Consider the following 13,200-nt stretch of genomic DNA (forward strand, 5'->3'; position numbering starts at 1 on the left):
TGAACATAGGAGTGCATACATCTTTTTGAATTAGTGGGTTTTTTTTCCTTTGGATAAATACCCAGAAGTGGAATTGCTGGGTTATATGGTAGACCTATTTTTAGTTGTTTTTTTTGGGGGGAAATCTCCACACTGTTTTCCATAGTGGCTGCACCAGTTCGCAGCCCCGTTAGCAGTCCCTCTTCCCCGAACCCTTGCCAGCACATGTCACTTAGTTTTAAATTGTCTTTCCCCATCATGAGACTGTAAGATCCAGGATGACAGTTAGTCTTGTTCTCTGTTGAGTGCCCAAAACCTACCAAAAGGCCTGGGCCAAAGTAACAGATGATATTTAGGGAATAAATAAACGGATGGATAAACTTAAGTTCTACACTTACGTGTGTGTGTACACACACAAAATGACACAAGGACGTCTTTTCACATGGTACATAAGGGACATCTTCAAAGTGTGGCATGTCTGACTTAATTTTATAAAATATGTTAATGTAACAAATTCTGCATTTCAATAAGATACTGATAAGATAAATGAGAACTGTCACCACCATCTGTTTACTAGACGTTTCCTTAATGTGTAGTTTCATAATAGGCGACATTTTCATATTACTTTTCTAATGTGTAAACTAGAAACAGTATTTTTAAAGTATTATTGACATATAATATAATTGGCTTATTTAAGTATGCAGTTTGATGTATTTTGGTAATTACATACAATCATGTAACCAGTAAATCAAGATATAAAACAGTTCCATTAACCTAAACTGTTTCAAAATTCTTGGGAAAACATCATTAAACATTGGCAATGTTAGGAATAAGAAATCTATGATACCTCAATCCCTCCCCACCTTGAGGTAGGGAGGTGGGGGTGGGAGGGGCAGGGGAAAGTGGTGGTGGGTAAATGGAAACAAATGTATTTGAACAATAAAAATAATTTTTTTTTAAGTAAGAAAAAAAATGGTCAAAGGACCTGAATAGATACTTCTCCAAAGAGGACATACAGATGCCCAATAGACACATGAAAAGATGCTCAACATCACTAATCATCAAAGAAGTACAAATTAAAACCATGAGATATCACCTCACACCTGTCAAAATGATTATAATTCTTTATTTTATTAATGTGATATATCACATTTATTGGCTTTTATATGTTGAACCATCCTTTCATTTTAGGAATAAGTACAAATTGTCATGGTCTATGAAAAAACAAAGAAATCTATTATAAAATCTAGGATAAATAAATCTGATCTGTGATTAAAAAAGAAAAGAACTTAGAAATATCTAATGTATATGATTTACCAAATGCAAAACATCTCAGGCAACCTCATATTTTTCCCATGAAGTAATACTATAACATTTCATTCCTGTTCAGAGAGCAGATGCTTTCGTAACACTGAATTACCTTGAGAGATGAAAAACATAGAGGCCTTATATATTTAATTTATATATTTCCAGGGTTACATTTAGACTGTTTTTCCATATTGCCCTTTAAACAAAATATGAAATGAAGGGACTCTTGGTAATTGACTGTCTGTCCTGTTGCAAGTACACAAAATAACAGCATTTTATGTGAGACCTGGGAATTGTGGTTCCAGCCCAAGAACAGGAAAGGAAATCATCCTGTCATTTGTACATCTCCACCGCGACTGTGCACGGCCACAGCGAGAAAGGAGCAATGCTGTGCTACCAGAGCAACTCAGAAGCCCGACTTCCCGCTCCAGCCCTGCACCCCTGGACCCCGCCCACATATGCACGCCTGACTGACTGCAGGACTCCTCTGTGTACATGCTATCTCCAGGGCAGTGATCTCAAAGGGTTAATAGCTGAACAAATAGAAACTGGTCACTCACTTTCTTTCTATCATCCTATGCTTCTTTTCCTCATGATAGATTACTAGATGTAAGTATAAAGACAGAATAACTAACAATGCATGACATATGAAAGTAGCACTTGCCTGTGAAAACCACTTCAATTACCTGAGATGTGTATTGGAGAGGATTCCAAATACCACCTGTAATTTCTAGTCGTTGATCCTCTGAGAGGGATCAAATTTCAAAGTGAAAAACTGCCATAACTGGGAGGCAACGTCACTATTATGAATAAACAAATCAGGGCCAATTCAGATAAAGAACAGAATGCAGTCTGTAGCACCACTGTGGAAGGAGCAATTATATGTCAGATTGGTTTATGAGGGAAAGAGCCTTTAACAGAAAGATGTCCTAACTCTTTTGATTGTGGCTGGGGGCACACTAAGTAAATAGCCCTTGAGAAAGAAGACTGAATTGCTTACAGATTTAAAATGTAGGTGCTCATCCAACCAAGAAGGGGAAAATTACAGTTACATCTCAGTTTTTCCCTTTGTCCCTTGGTCTTTGCCACTGACCCTCAAGTGTACCTGAGAGTGACAGGAAGCACAAACCCAAGAGGTACAGTAGTCCCCCCTCCTTATCAGCAGTTTCATATTCCAGGGTTTCAGTCAGCCATGGTCAACCATGGTCTGAAAATATTAAAGGGAAAACTCCAGAAATACACAATTCCCAAGTTTTCAATTGCATGGCATTCTGAGATGTGTGGTGAATTCTGCTGCTGTCCCGCCCGGGCTGGCTGAGACATGAAACATCCCTCTGTCCGGCATATCCACGCTATACGTGCAGTACAATAAGACATTTTGAGGCAGGGAGAGAGGAGAGACCACATTCACATAACTTATATTATAGTACATTGTTATACTCGTTCTATTTTATTATTAGTCATTTTTGTTAATCTGTTACTATGCCTAATTTACAAATTAAACTTTATCATAGGTATGTATTTATAGGAGAAAACATACTAATTTAGGGTTCAGTGCTACTCACAATTTCAGGCATCCACTAGAGGTCCTGGAACATATTCCTCATGGATAAGGGGGACTACGGTATCTACATTTTACTAAGCATGTCAGCCAAAAGATGTGGTAACAATAGGCAAAATTAATATAAGTATGGTACTTTGATATGAGACATAGATAAGAAAGTAGTTCTCCTTTTATGCCTTCATCATTAGGAAAACCTAAAATGTTAAGTGCCAGTAAAAATCTCCATAGACTCTCTGTAAAAATATCAAATCAGATCCCTTTTGTTACACTTCTTCTCTTAGTAGGTAGTTTCATTACAACTGGACAACTGGAATTTCAGAAGGCCAGCAACGACTGCTCTTTCACTAAATCAGGGCAACATTTATAGTCAGAAAATAAATATACAGAAAATTTAGAAGAAAAGGATTCCTAAACAGAGCCTTGTATATTTTTCATCTTCAAAACTTATAGTGTAACAAAATGAAGAAAAGATACAAGAAAGCAAAAATTGTATCAGAGTAAAAGAAATCATTTAAAAATCACACTTGAGTAATAGAGAAAACAGACTGCCCAGAAAGATTTGCACATTACATATTATTCTTCGCAGGATTTTAATTCTAGATTAAAATGCCAATAAAATGACTTTTCTTGGTAAAAAAAGACACTGGGCAGGAGTTGGTCTAAGCTAGCATAGCGCTTACCCACGTGCCTGACTGATAATGAGGGGCCGTGACGGCTCAGCCTCTCCAGGCCTCAGCTTCTTTACGCAGATTCACATTGGAAACCAAGCCTCGTTAGCATGACTCTGCGCGCAACATCACAGCCTCTCTTTGGCCACTCTTTTGGTATCCTCATGCAAAATAATTCATTTGGGCTTTACTACAATAAGAGTATAATTAGCAGTCATTCTGTAGAATAAAGTACTTGTGATGCCACAAGCCAATTTTCTGAAAGTGCCTCTAAAGCAGCACCTGCACCATCCATGTTTATAAATCAGATAATTGTACACCTAACCACTTATGTGTATATGTGGTCTGATTTACATATGCAAATCAATTTTGTTATATACAGTTGGCCAACTCCTTGCTTTCTTTATGCTTTTCCATCCCCACCTTGTAAGTGCAGATAGATTAGATTTCTGAAATCCCATTATAATAAACTACCATTTTATTAAACTATCCCCCAAGCTATTTAGGGATATTTCTAATACCTCCATGTGATAATAAGATATAAAAACAAAGCTCAGAGAAGCTGCAAAGTCTCTATTGATTCACTACATCAGGAAGCTGCTTCATTTGTACTGGATGTTCAAAACCATTTAAATAAATCTTTTCTGCCCTCTCAAAGGAATGTGTGACTATGATCAGGAGTCTCCGACTCTTACCTAATTCCAAGTGATAATAATGAATGACAATATAATCGGATAGGGATTTGATCATCATAAAAGACAATGATTGATCTCATTCAACATTGTTAAAGGTAAAGATTTATACCTTGTGTCCTTTCCCATTTAGGCTTACATTAGGCAGAATACCTGAATCTCCTTTCTAATGTTAATCTACTAATGATTCTACATGGGAAAAAGTAAAGAAGCAATTATTGAAAATGTTTTGAAGGATATAAAGATATGAAATTTTATTCAAGACTACATTAAGGATTTGCACAGCATTACATCTCAAATATACAAACACAAACACAAAGTAAACCCTTAAAAATTCTCCATTAATTTGTCAGAAAGGTTTAAATTTATAACTTATATTTTATTACTTAGGTAATTAAGTTTAGATGAGTAGAATTTTGCTTTGTTTTAATGTGTGATTTAAGTAAAAAATATGAAGCTATTTAAAACTTAATTCAGACATACAAAATAATTCTGAACTCATAATAATTTGCCTATTTCTAAATAACTGGTTATTTAAAAAACTTTAAACTTCTATAAAATAATATATAGTTTCAGATTTTGAAATGGTTCTTGAAAGTACTAGTTTATAATTTTGAAAGGCTCTCTGGTTCAATTAAAGGTGGCAAATTAAATATATAAATTTATTTCCTCTCACTCATTACTCTCCATTAAAATGCTAGAAAAGGAATAAAAAAGTATAATCACAAGAAAAAAGAGAACAGAAAAAGGGAGAGAGGTGAACAAGAGATTTAATAAAATTTTTCAATATGGAAATCAGATGATCTGTGGTAACGGATTCAGCAACACCACGGAAGCCACAAAGGCGCTAGGTGAGCAAACTAACCCAGACAGGATAAGGCATAGCAAAAGTGGAGGTGGAGAGGGGGACAGGAGGGCAGAAACAGGAAATCCTTCAGAAGGCTCTAATAAAAAGACTCGACACCCCCTTAACCCATATACAAACTATCAACAGCCAGAAGCCCGCTTGAGCACTCCTTTCACACATACCCAGGCAAGAGACTGGAGGTTTTGTTCTCTGGAGAAAATGAACTAAAGGGACTCAAGATATGATGACATCGGTACAGTGGATAATGAGACTAAGGCACAAACCATTACAGGATGTGCAAAACAAAGAAGTAAAGTTGGAAAGAGGATGTCAAGGGATCTAGGAAATGGTGGATTCCACCCCCATGAGCAGCAGAGAGATATCAGAGGTCAGATGCACGGCAGACCTCCAGAGTGGAGCAGGAGACAGAGTCCAGAAATGCAAAGAACAACTTCAATAAAATTCAGAACATGGATTACTAAATGAGAGAGTGGAGATGCACAGCCATACATTTCCAGGTACATCAAAAGCACATACCTACTCATGAGAAAGTGGTACCACTAAATCAGAAATACATGATTCTTGCTCTATATTTTAGGCCTTTTGCTTTAACTTGCTTTTTATTAATCACGTGAATGTATTTATTTTGAAAAAGATAACTGTGATTAAGTCTATTTGAAACTATATTAAGTGAAAAATAGGGTAATTTCTCAAGTGATATTGTCAACCTTTTTAAACATACAAAAAAGGGGGAAGGAAACTATAAGAATGGTTCTTACAGTTTCAAGTATTTTTCTATAATTACTACCCATTATTTCTAGAGTCATTTAAAAACTGTAATATAAAATATAATGTTGAGTAAGGTAATAATATAATTTGTAAATAATTACTGTGTTGCTGTAGGAAAACCAATAGAACATTCTGAAAGAAATAGAGTCAAATTCTAATAAAATCATAATAAACAGAATAAATATATGATGTTACAGTGGTTAAATAAAGGTTTTACTAGTCATAGTAACAACTTTTAAAAATTCTTAAGTCACTTGAATAATGCTATTCAGTGAAAATTAATAAAGCACTGGCAGCTACCTTAGCCAGGCATCTTTTAGTGCTCCTGCATTAGAGAGAATTGTCCAAACTTACTCTCAGGCATTAAAAGGGCAGAATTTACAGCTACCTTCTGACAAGTTATTCAGTATTCAACATCATTTCTAGTAAGGTTCCCTCCTCTCCATAAATGTAAATACCTGGTTCTATAATTTATGTCATTAGTATTCAATGATAACAGAAAAAAAATGTTGCAGCTCACCATTTTTGCCTAATGAACCCTCACTTAAATTAATTTTCTCTTCCATCCTAGCACCTGCACAGAGCCTCAGTCGAACAAATAGGGATGAATAAATAAATGTTATAATGAAGTACCTTTTAAGCTTGTTCTTCTGCAAGGGAAATAATCCTAGTTTCTTTAGTCTTTTATTGTGGAAATGTTTCCTTTTAATTTTGAATAATCTCTGTGGCTTTTCTTTGATTTCCAACGTGTCTTAAGATGACAAGGGCAGAACCGGGCACAGTATTCTACTGAAAATGTGACCAGTCAGGAACACTCTACAACTGCCTTGTGGTGTTGATGTTACATAAACCTAAGTCATTCCAAGACCACATTGAAAATTTCTACCCATAAGATAACGTTGAAGCACTTACCTCAAGAACCAACCAAAGCTTATCTCCATTTATTTTATCCTTCTTGAAGTACATCCCATAGAATTTGACCACATTAGGATGGTCAGATAGGGCTTTTAAGATATTATATTCTGCTTCAATCTCTTCATCAATATCCTAGTTTCAAAAAGACATAGGAAGACACTCGTGAGAAAAACATGAATATTGTCAAAGAAACACATTATAGACTATCAAATAGGGAATTTAATTTTGTCAAAGCAAGGTCATAATAGTTTTTATTATGCTCAGTACTATGTATTGAAATTGGTCATTACATTGTTTAAAGGGAGAAACTGGGATTTTCTTGCTAATCAAGTACATCTCCAATTATGTTAATTACATTGAATTAAAAAGGGATAAATAAAAGGCTATTGTATATGAGAACTACTGCAGATGATTTTCTTTTCTTTGCAGTGTTAACTGCATTTCAATGGCAAAGTCACTGATTCAAAATAAAAACTTTTGGCTGGGTTATTTTGTTTCTTTGAAATACAAGATATTTAGAAGTTATCAATAACTAGTCATACAAACAATAAATTCCTACCTTTCCAAAAAGTAAAATACAGTTAAATTATATAAGATGGCACATAGCCTCTAATGAGCTAAAGGCCCATTGAGCAGAAGGAGAATTGGCTGCTATCCTGTCAATAAAAATGCAAGATAGCTACATAGTCATGTTTCTAGAAAACCACATATACATGAAACAACTCACAGAGGAATAAATAAGAGAAAGCTTTCTAATATTGTTTTTATGGTAATATTTAATGTCTATATTGTTTTAAGACAGATCATGGAATCACAGAGCTGGAAAGAATTTTAGATTAGAACTCTAATTTGAGAGGAAGAAGCTAAAGCTCAGAGGAGTTACAGTCACAGAGCTGGTTAGTGCAAGATCCAGGACCAGACTGCAAGTCCACTACCTACTACTACCTTCTGATACTGCTCAGTTTGGCCTTTTCTTAGAAAGAAAGTAACTAGCTCAGAATCCATAATAATAAAACCCTTTTAATAAAAGAGCCACTCTGGGAAATGCTTGGATGCATTTAAATTAACTTTATTTAGATTATGATCTCTTGGTTATAAATCTTTTTTATTTGACTTGTGACACGATGAATGAAGAATAAATAATTCTTAGAAAACCACATATGTACTATGACAAGAGTAAAAGCAGCAAAAGAACAAATTTCACACTAAAGCTATGCAATCAATATATTCTATTAGAGCAATACCACACAGTATGATTAGGTCAATAGTATACCAAACATGAGTATATTATGAAAGCCATTTGTTCTTCTCCATTAAGAAGGAGGAAATGGGATGAGAGACACTGATTACAGAATCAGACATTGGGAACTGTCTGGAACACTTTCTCTGGCCACCACGAACCCCAATTTCTAACTGCAAAGAATGGAGAGAGGGGTAGTCACCCTGGTACAGATTAACTTGAGTCTCTCTTCCCTCAGTTTAAATGGTAAGTAAGAACTTTCCAATAGTGTTAAAACAGCATAGTGTTGCTCATTGTTTTTCCTCATTATTTCCTATTACTTTTTAAAAATCCGCTCTTCCTTTTTTACTCAAAATAATATGAAATGCTGTATTTAGCATGGGTTTAGTAGAAATAAACTATCAGAGAGAGAGAGAGAGAGAAATCCTAAGATGGACAAATGGAGGCCTGGGGACCTTTTGCAGTGTCCTCCAATTTGTTAGTGGGAGAGATGTGATAAGGACTAGGGCTCTGATGTCCCCCCGACACAAATCACATCATTTGCATCATGCCATGCCCCCTTCACATGAGCAAGAGTGGTATAATTGGAGAAGTGGCTCTCACTAAAAGTTTGGGGATTATGTGATCACCAAACCCACTCATGGTCCCCAACAGCCAGCTCTCATTCCCAGAAAACAAAATCTTGTCAGCCTCCTCATGGTCTTCAAGGCAAAGAGAAGGCTTAGTAGGTTCCCTGATCAAAACTGCTATTCCCTCTCCCCAAAAAAGCAAAGGGGGATCCCTTTGGGGCATTGCTTAAACAGATGGAATGTGGAATTCAGTTCTTCCCAAGGAACATCAACCTGATTATAAATAAACACGATTTCTGCTTTGAAAACATTTAAGCAAACCTGAAAATTAATTTCCCTTCTCTGAATGAAATTTAATTTCAAAATAGTATTTCTGACTTGGCTTAAAAAAATTTTTTCCTGCAGCCTAAATAAAGCAAAGCGGAAAGGATGTCTGGTCTTGGTGATACTTTAGGACTTCTTCTAGACCCATGAGTCCATTCTTACAATTTTTTGAAATCTAAAATAATATTAAATCAACTGTTAGCTGTTTGAGTTGTATTTATTTATGTATTTATCAGATATTTATTGGGCCTTACTTTATGTGTTAAGCATATATAAAGAGGTAAAATTTAACAATCAGACTTAAAACTAACATTGTGACAGATAAGATACGTACAGACTTTTTAACTGTTTAATACAGATTAAAAAAATTAATTACATGATAAAAACAATGTGACTTACGTGAATTGGATCCAGAATTTTGACTGCTGCTTTTTGGCCATTTTTCTTATTTAACACTTTAAAAACTTTCCCGTAAGTTCCTTTGCCGATTGTTTCAGTGATTTCCCATGTATCAGAAGGATCAGGAAAGTTATCGAAGATGATTGTTTTTCCAACTAATGGAAGCATCTCAAAAATTTAAATCACTGGAGAGAAAAAGTACAGAGTTTCATCTCCATTAGATTGGAATAGTAAATGGCATACATAAACTCATGGGAAATTATCTAATATTTCACTGTTATGATGGAAAATGTACATCAGTAACCAAATGTACTCAAAGTCATAGAAAATTTTAATTTGCATTCTTTTTTGCAAACACATTAATATGAGTTTAATATCACTTTGTAAGCAGGGCTTTATTTCTATGTTTAATATAGTCCCATATTAATTACTATTAATTCTTTTCAGATTAAAATAAGAGTTACATATTTAAATCATTTTGCTTTACTCCTTTATACACAGAAATGAAAGGATTTTAGAATGAAGTTTAGAGACGATAAAATTCAACTTCACCAAAGCAGATTGCTACTTTAAAATGATTTTGTCTTATAACACTTTTCTATGTAAACTCCAATAATGGGCCCCTCTCCATTGCTTTTAGGATGAAATTTCTTTAACAAAACCTACCAGGTCCTTTAAAATATGGCTCTTGCTTAATTTTCCAGCCTAATGTTCCTACACTTCTCTCTTACACTATAATCCAGCCATTTAGGACCCTTCAGATCATTTCTTTGTGGCTTGAGGATCTTAACATACGCTCCCACCTCTGCCCATGATTCCTTTGCTAAACTCAAACTCCTACTTATCCTTCAAATCTAGGCTTCAATGTCACTTCCTTGAAATCTGACCATTCTCTGTTCCATTTGGGTTCAATGACTTACCTCTGTACTCCAACATCATTCTGTATCTACCTTTACTTTATAATATTATATGCCCAGCACCTGGCACAGGGCTGGAATAATTAGGAGAATATGGCTAATAAAGTCAAGACTTTAAAAAGGAGATTTTATATATAAATAAGAGATAAGATACCAGATTTCTTACTTCTAGGTAGTGCTTTTAACGTTCCACATTCTCCCTATATTACATTCAACCATTCGTATAAAAGAAAAAAAGAAATTGAAAGAACCCCCAGCACTTTATTCCATGAAATTCACTTGTCTGACCACAACTTTCAACCTCCTCCACACCACCAATCCATTGATTCCTCACTGTAGAACCTCTTCAGTCTTCATACTTCTTCTTCCCCAGCATAAATTCTACAACTTGAACTACTGTGACTTTCTTGCAAACACCCTCACCACTTGTTCCTCTCTTTCTTCACCACAATTCCCCGGAGTAAACAATCCAACTCTGGTTATACACTATATGTTCTTATCACCTGTCCCTGTATCTAGAGAAAACCACACAACCATGCTGACTAGCTTCACTTTAAATTCAGGATTAAAAAATCTACAAGTTCACCCACAACAAACTGCACTTCCTTGGTTTGACTATTCCCTTTTCTTTGGAATGACTGTTTTACAGCGATCTCTCTCCTAAATTTTTTCTCCTAATTATTCCCTCTACCACCCACCCACTCCCACAAACTTCCCAACTGATGGCATTATTTAATGATTAATTGAAAAAATGGAAGCAATAATACACCCCTTAAACTTCTCATCTCAAAAAACTACAAACCAATGTACATCAAACACGAAGAGTTCATTCAAATCATCAGCAACTGCCGGTTGGCATCAGTCTATTTTTTAATTTTTTTTGGTTCCTTCTTGGCTCAAACAACACTTTTTTAGAACAGGTCTTTCCTGACGACCTATATAAAGGTGGCCTTCCCCACAACAAGAACATACAGACTTTGTTATGTTTACTACTGTATCCATAATTTCCAAAACAATACCTAACACATAGTAGGCAATCAGTAAGTACTGGCTAAGTGGGAAAATACTTGTTTATTTTTTAATTATGACAGCAGAGACCTTATCTATCTTGTTCATTTCCAAATCTAATAATGCCTAACTCTTTGCCTGGCACATAGATGTTAAATATAGCTGTTGAATAAATGGATCAATATGGTTCTTCAAACAATTGTTTTTGAAAAAATAGAAGAGAAATAAGGATTAGAGAGAGATGAAAAGAATTTTATTTTATTTTATTTTATTTTTTTGGTTTTGCCATTTTTAATTTATTTTTAGAGAGAGGGGAAGGGAGGGAGAAAAAGTAAAAGAGAAACATGAATGTGAGAGATAAACAACAACTGGGGGCCAATCCTGCAACCCAGGCTGGTGTGCTGACCGGGAATCGAACCACTGACCTTTTGCTTTGTGGAACAATGCCCAACCAACTGAGCCACATTGGTCAAGGCTGGTTTTGCCACTTTCTTTTTTTTTTTTTTTTAATTAATTTATTTACTTTTTAAATACATTTGTCTCTGCCTTCCCCCCACCTCTTTCCCTTGCCCCCTCCTACCTTCCCTCCCTCAGCTCTTCCCCTTTGGTTTTGTCCATGAGTCCTTGCTATATGTTCCTTGACTTTCCCCTTCCCTTCCCTTTCCCTGCCCCCGCCCTTCCCTCTTGTCTCTGTTGATTTCTTTTCCTTTCAGTGTTGCTGGTCATATTTTCCTTGCTTCTTTGCATTGTTGGTTAGGTTCTGCTTATAGGTGAGATCATATGGTATTTGTCTTTCGCCCCCTGGCTTATTTCGCTTAGCATGATGCTCTCCAGTTCCATCCATGCTGTCGCAAAGTTTAGTACTTCTTTTTTTCTTTCTGCTGCGTAGTATTCCATTGTGTATATGTACCATCACTTTTTGATCCAGTCATCTACTGATGGGCATTTAGGTTGCTTCCAACACTTGGCTATTGTAAATTGTGCTGCTATGAACATTGGGGTGCATAGGTTCTTTTGTATTGGCGTTTTGGTGTTCTCAGGGTATAGTCCCAGCAGGGGAATCGCTGGATCAAAAGGCAGTTCCATTTTCAGCTTTCTGAGGAAATTCCACACTGCTTTCCATAGTGGCTGCACCAGTCTGCATTCCCACCAACAGTGGACTAGGGTTCCCTTTTCTCCACAGCCTCACCAGCACCTGTTGTTTGTGGATCTGTTTATGATGGCCATTCTGACCGGTGTGAGGTGGTACCTCATGGTGGTTTTGATCTGCATTTCTCTGATGGCTAGTGATGCAGAGCATCCTTTCAAATGCCTCTGGGCCCTCTGTATCTCCTCCTTAGAAAAGCGTCTGCCCAGGTCCTTTGTCCATTTTTTGATTGGACCGTTTGTCTTCTTGGAGTAAAGTCGAGTTTTAAAATATAAACAGAAAAGGGTCATATTCTGATTCATTATATGTAAGGGCACATCACCTAGCAGATGGCTATGAATGCCTGTTAAAATTGTAACAGTACATAAAAACACATTTATGAACAGCTCTTAGAACACTTAATCTTTATGAAATTTGTGCTTTTGATTTGAAATGAAAAGGAACAAGTAGAAGGTAATCAGTAATAATCATCAACTTGAGTGATTTCAAAATCAGTGGTAAGATAACTACTTCTTATATATATCAGAGTCACACAAATGGTATTTATGCCAACCAGTATAAAAGCTAGACCAAAAGACCAACTTAAATCTTTTTAAATGCCTGAAACAGGAGTTTTCAATCATGAGAAATATTCTTTATATGGAATACTTCCTTTCAAGCAATAATATTATTGAACACAATTTTAATTTCTGCTATATTAGCTATTAGGAATTAACTATTAGTCTTTAAATACATAGGCATAAAAATTCAATTAAAAAGTGACTGAACACCAAATGAATGCGAAGTATTTTAGAGTTTTAAGGATACAAAGATAGGCAACTCATGGATAGATAA

At 35.6% G+C, this 13,200-nt stretch overlaps 1 protein-coding gene across 1 annotated transcript in view; it reads right to left on the bottom strand.

The window, feature by feature from the left end:
* The window catches only part of MYO3A (myosin IIIA), a 199,902-nt gene extending 190,440 nt beyond the window's left edge, over positions 1-9,462 (bottom strand). The window contains exons 1-2 of the mRNA XM_054590298.1: positions 9,295-9,462; positions 6,760-6,894 (exon numbers count right to left, since the gene is read on the bottom strand). Of these exons, the coding sequence (XP_054446273.1) occupies positions 6,760-6,894; positions 9,295-9,462 (303 nt within the window). The remainder of the gene's footprint in view (positions 1-6,759; positions 6,895-9,294) is intronic.
* Between the last annotated feature and the right edge of the window lie 3,738 nt (positions 9,463-13,200).

Source organism: Pteronotus mesoamericanus, unplaced genomic scaffold (genome assembly GCF_021234165.1).
Source record: "Pteronotus mesoamericanus isolate MK-2021 breed Mesoamerican mustached bat unplaced genomic scaffold, CSHL_Meso_final contig_130, whole genome shotgun sequence".
Lineage (NCBI taxonomy): Eukaryota > Metazoa > Chordata > Mammalia > Chiroptera > Mormoopidae > Pteronotus > Pteronotus mesoamericanus.